We start from the raw sequence: 6,000 nt of genomic DNA, 5'->3' as shown, positions 1-6,000 counted from the left end.
AGGCTGCAGCCTGGCGGACGGCCCCAGCACCCTCGCTCTCGTTCTTTCTCTCTCTCTCTCTTTCTCCCTGCCCCTGAGGCTGGGAGGAAATGTTTCCACCCAACAACAAAGCCTCAAAGTGACTTTTCAATCTGACATCAGCAAACGTGTCATGCTGGTTCTTCAGCAAAAGCACTGCTTTTTCTTTTTCTTATCATAAAAACTAAAGCGGCTGGGGCCCTGTGAAGGTAAAGTGGGTCTTTTGGGGAAAAAATCAAGGCAACAGCAGGCCATTTTTTGTTAGGTATTAAATATCACTCTCTTTTCTTTATTCACCAACTGTACAAAAAAAAGAAAAGAAAAAAGAAACAGCTGTACAAGCATAATGCATTCTTGATTAGGGCTTAACAAACCCGCATTTATTCCGAGCTCCTGAATGTGTCCGGCAGTACCATAGCGCCTCCTCCCAACGCACACCTGACCTTCTGCTGCAGAGGCCGGGGGAATAAAACAATTACCTGCAGCTAGGTAAACCACAAATGCTTTGTGAAAGCCTTCACACTGCGCTTTCACACAAAAATGCCAAAATGTCACAATCTTCAAACTTTACGGATACAACACACCGTTAAGAGTTTTTGCCATGTGTGATGAAGGTCACCTGCAAAAGTCAAAACAGGATTTTCAAAATAAAATACGTTTCGTAAGACCTACGTGGAAAAAAAAGTCTGTTAAAGATGCCTTTGAAAAGACAGCTGAGCAATGCGTCTGAGAATAATCTTCCTCTGTGGACATCTATGACTTCAGACCACAGAGAGGGAATTTATTTCAGAACATTAATCCCACAAGAAAATTGCAAATCCTAAATCCTGTGAGACAAACACAACTGTACAAGGAGAGAAAGGAGAAGCACTCCTCTCATTCTGCATCCCAGTCTCTCCTTTGAGCCTCAAGTTAGTGGTGGCTGGGTTTGCAGCAGGCAGTATATGAAGCAGAAGACCACATTCGGTACTTTGATGATGGTAAACGTCCTATCCGGGCCTGACCTTTGACCCCTTCCCCTCCCTGAGAAGGACACAGTTCCCCTGCCATGTAAAAAAAGTGAAGTTAAAAAGTGCGCGGAATGAGACGAAACGTTTTTAAAACAGCACTGGGTGAAGAAGGGGTGTGAGCTGGTGGGTGTCGCTGGTGATGTCACACCTCCCAGACAGCCAGGATTGGACCCTAATTAGAAAGCTCGGCAGCAAATAGATAGGCGTCCTGCATGATTGAATTCAAAGTGGCTGATGCCAAAATTTCTGCAGAGGCGCGGCAAAAACTGGCTGAGAGGAGCGAAGCAGCCGGGATCAGTGCTGCTGAGAGCTGCCACGCTGCGCTGCGAACACAGTCTCTCTATGAGCTGGAGGCGAGCTGGAGTTTCTGAGGTGATACAGGAACAGCGAGACGCGAAGCCCCTCTCCCTGGTTTGAAGGGATAAAAAAGAAGAATAGCCGAAAATATAGTCCGAGTGTTCGTCAAAGCCGAGGACGCAGCGCTATCAGAGAGCAACGGAGGCTGACGCCAGACAAGTACAAAGGAGAATTGAGCCGCCGAGTTCAAGTTATCCCTGCGCCTCGCTCCAAAGGTCTGCGCTGATGGCATCCGTACTTGGAAACAACAGCCGCGCGTCGGGGGCTCAGGGCAGCCAGGTGAAATGCAAGCTGAGAAGGAGGAGGAGGAGGCGATCCAAGAGAAAAGGTAAAAGCAAACAGAAAGAACGGAAAAGAAACTTTAGACCACTTGTTTCCTTTTTTTTCCTTTTTTCTTTTTTTTTCTTTTTTTTTTTGGTTTTTCTCTCCAGAGGTCGTGCGCACCTTGGCGGAGCATCGGAGCGCACAGGCGGCAGCCCGGTGGAGCCTGCACCCCGCTGCTGCTCCTGCTCCGATAACGGCGGCTTTGGATAATAGTGCATATTTGAAATGTGACTAAAGAAAAAAAAACAAACAAAAACGTGATCTCTGTTTAGGAGGAGACGGCGGCTTTAAATCGCCTTTCTCGTGTAAAGTTTAGTTGCCGCTGCGTGCGTCGTCCTCGCAGAGCCTTCGTTGTGTCTCATACCTAACCTAACCTAACGGGACAGCGGAGAATGAAAGTATTATTTCGCTCTTATGGAGCTTTAAACGTGCTCTCCGGTAGACAGAACGGTTGCTGTCAATATTTAACACTGATTTCTTCATTTGTTTGTTTTTTTAAGCAGCGCATACACATGAATCCTGTTTAACTTCCTCACTGATTTCTTCCATAATTTCAATTAGATTGCCACATCAGTTCCTGTCAGTAAGTTTAAATATTCAAAATGTAGCATAATTAAAGAGCATCCTTCTCCACGCTGGAAAACACTGCAAAATCCTGTATCAGAATCCCAATAATTCATAATTTTTTTGTCCTTTTCCTTTTTTTTCTGTTGTCTCATCTAAACAGAATTTTCACCCATTAGATGCTGAAACTGCACTGCTGTGCTGCTACACAGAGAAGCCTCAAGTTTAGGACTCAGTTATGGGCCTGCAACAGGGAGACAAAAGGAGCAGGGACGTACAATTATTTTATCTAGCCCTTCAAAATAATATTTCTTTGTTTTTTTTGTCTTGATATTTTTTATTTGTGCCCGTTTCTAATTCCAAGCTTTCAGCCTCCTTTTACGGAGCTTCTAATGAAGAAATCAGTGGATTACCAATTGGAGACAAACTGTAAAACAGCCAATTATATGTGTAATGAAAACAGAAAAGCATGCTGATTTCCAGTGACTGAAACATAATAACAGTGAGGATTTTTTTTCCTAAGGCTCAGCGTCTGTCCCTGCAGCCGTGCTGTAATGGATGCTGACGGGGGTTCATGGTAAACAAATCCCTTGTGTGTTTTAAATGCCCTGCATCCTCTCTGCCAGTGACACTCTTACCTTTGTGAAATATTATGTATATGATGCAAAAAAATTAAATAAATAAAAATAATACAATTCACAGCACTCTGGCTGATGAAACATTTCCACCTCAGCACCTCTCACTTTGAGACTTTGCATTCCTGCTTTTTTAAAAAAAGAAAAAGAAAAAAAAGAAAAGTGGTCACAAGTGAAAACGCAGCATTGCTCGCTGTTAAAATTAATCTGTGATTGCTGAGTAATTTTACCCCAACTTCCTTCGTGCTGCACTTCACAGAGGGAAAAGAGCTGCAAAGTGACATTTTGAAAGATCAAGAAAGGAGCTATTATTGATATGTCAGTGAATGCTTTGATTCTTTAGAAGAAGAAAAATAAAAACCTCGCCGGTTATTTCCTCAGGTATTCTTATTTGGCTAATTAACACTGAACTGAATCACCGAGCACTTGTTTGCTCTGGCACAGGCCGCAAACTCTTTGCTTTTTGCTCATCTCCTCTTTTTCTGCCATCTCCATAAAAAAAAGGAGGAGGAAGATTTAAACAATATTTATTTTTATTTATTTATACGCATAACAGATGATAACACGATCGTTTTTGTTGTTTATGCTTGAAGACACTGACGTGCCACCCCATTGCATTGTGGAATATGGATGAACGCTCGGAGCGTGTTGACGTATCCGACTGCAATTGAATGCATAACGAGCTTTCATAAACACTTTGCACTTGTCATCAAACTACAAAACAGACAACTGCATCTCATTTCCATAACCTCTTGATTTTTAATAGCCCAAGTAATTGAGACAAGGGAGACAATACATAAAATATAGTGCTGAGGCAAATGTATTTACATAATGGAAAACGACAGAATTGGTTCCACAACATTAAGCATTGCATATGAGTATCACACAAGCGCGCGCGCACATTAGCTGACAGGCCCTCGCTGCGTGTATTTCCGAGCAGCTAATTTATCAGCGCTGCTGATTCATTCTGATAACACGGGACATTAGGGGCCGGTTCAGGGGCCGGCTGTAAATGAACTGTGGCTTCAGGATGCGCTGATGGCCGCTGATTCTTCTGCTCTTCCTGCCTTGACGCTTGTATTCACATTTAAACGTTTCATAAAACTGTCAAAATAAAAGCCCAGTTTCAGACTGAAGGGTTCCAGCTTCCATTTTTTTTTAACTGATCATCGTCATCTTTCATCTCAAATGCCAGCCGAGCATCATCTCGAGATTTCCACACAATTATGTGTATAGACTTTAAGGAAAATAAATAAATAAATAAATCACTGAGGGATTATTTGGTGGCATTTGTGGCTTAATCCCTTGAAAAGGCTGCAGATTATTTGTAGATGGACTAAAACCTGCGTGTGTATTCAAAAGGTTCTAAGCAGATTCAGCAACTTCGATTAATTTCTTTTTCCACCAGACTCCTTTTTTTGTTTTTCTTTTTTGGGTGTGTGTGTGTCTGATCATTTCTTTTGGATGGGCAGGATAAATAAGTACAGAGTGAAGATTGCAGCCTGGGGATGTATTTGCTAACATCTTTTTAGCAGGCGGCCCTCACTGCTCCTGCTCAGATTTCCTAGAAATCACACACCTTACTGAATCCATCAGCTGCTTTTTCAGCTGCTGTTTGACAGCCGCCTCCTCCTCCTCAGATTGTTCTGGTTCCAGCACTCCTGTCAGCTCGGTGTTGTGCGGATGTACATCTCGCTCACCGTTTTGTTTTTGTTTTTTTGCTGTTCTTTAAGCCCAGTGTGAGCGGAGTTATCCCCCTCAGATGGACTCGTGGACACACAGAGGATCTGCCTCTTAATTAGTCACAGCCGTGAGCTCTGTGTCCCTAAAGGGACGTCAGTTGCACAAATACAGCCGTGCACATCTGGGTGAATGATGCACTCCCCTGATTTTTGACAAATCTGCCTGTAGATTCCCACCTGTCAGTCATCTGTACGACGTGACCTTGTTAAACCGCGGCATATGTGCAGCATATTCCTGCTCTTTATACAGTGTGCCTTTCTTACGGACAAAAATAAGCACCGCCGAGATTTATTGGCCAACATTATTTTTTTTTACAGCCACACTTATCACCCTCCACTCTCAGTACAGTATATCAGCGTATCATCAAGAGCGCCGAGGGGGGAAATGTGAAAAACACAGAGTGTAACATAATTTATATAGCAATTACTGCTTACGCTCTCCTTCCTGGTGAGCTGGCGACGGCGACAGACGGGTCGAGTGTGGGCTGCCGTGGCGGCGGTGAAAGTTGAGGTGGAGGCGGGACGCGAGGGTTTACACACATTTGAACCTCTCCGTTCTGGAGAGGCGCAAGTAAACATTAGCTGGGCGGCTGGGTCAATCAACATAAAGCACCCTCTCCCCCCACTCTCCCACCCACCCAGTGATGCTCTGTGACTGTCTGCCATCTCGCCAAGCAGAGGGAGGGAAGAGTGAATGGAATTCCTGGCTGTACCGTATCATCCCGCTTCCCTCTCAGCGCTAACGGTGGTGATAGAGGCGCTGCTGAGTTGAGGGGCAGAGGTCAAGAAGAGGGGGCACAGGCTCAGAGCAGACTGTCCTTTACGATTTCACAAATTTGAAGAACTTTGCATCTGCACTGGTTTAATCAGACAGGTATATATGCAGACCAGTAATATTACTGCCTGCTAGTGCTAGTCACTGATGCTACTGGAAGAAAACCAAATATTCTTGTATTGGAATGTATTTAGGAATGACCAAAATAGCTCTGAGATTAAAGAAGATGTGTTGCAGCCTGTCGGAGAGAACAAGCTGTGTTTTCACAGTTGTGATAGAAGCGTTAGCAGTATTTGAAAATTCATAGACGGCATACAAAGCACACACAAAACAGCCTTTGCTTTAATTGAATTACGTAACCACACTAGCCCACTGTCTGTCAGTGTTGTTTGTCTTAGATATAATACCTTTACCCGTTTTGCCTTTATTGCTTTGTAGGAAACACGATTCTTCGTGGCTGTTATTTGCTGCACTGTCCTTTAAGGTCTTTATTGCTTATGACTGATCACTTGGAGCTTTTTTGCTGACTTGTGTTCATGCTAAACCTCTTACACCTTGCAAATCTTCCAGATTTG

General features: G+C 43.8%; 1 protein-coding gene across 1 annotated transcript in view; it reads left to right on the top strand.

The window, feature by feature from the left end:
- Nucleotides 1-381: 381 nt before the first annotated feature.
- adarb2 (adenosine deaminase RNA specific B2 (inactive)) overlaps nucleotides 382-6,000 on the top strand; it is a 206,260-nt gene continuing 200,641 nt past the window's right edge. Inside the window, exon 1 of the mRNA XM_063483359.1 lies at nucleotides 382-1,713. Coding sequence (XP_063339429.1) covers nucleotides 1,611-1,713 — 103 coding nt within the window. The 5' untranslated portion in view covers nucleotides 382-1,610. The remainder of the gene's footprint in view (nucleotides 1,714-6,000) is intronic.

This window comes from Pelmatolapia mariae, linkage group LG9 (genome assembly GCF_036321145.2).
Source record: "Pelmatolapia mariae isolate MD_Pm_ZW linkage group LG9, Pm_UMD_F_2, whole genome shotgun sequence".
NCBI classification, from domain to species: domain Eukaryota; kingdom Metazoa; phylum Chordata; class Actinopteri; order Cichliformes; family Cichlidae; genus Pelmatolapia; species Pelmatolapia mariae.
Note: the sequence above shows the minus strand (reverse complement) of the source record. Positions and strands in the feature narration are given on the sequence as shown.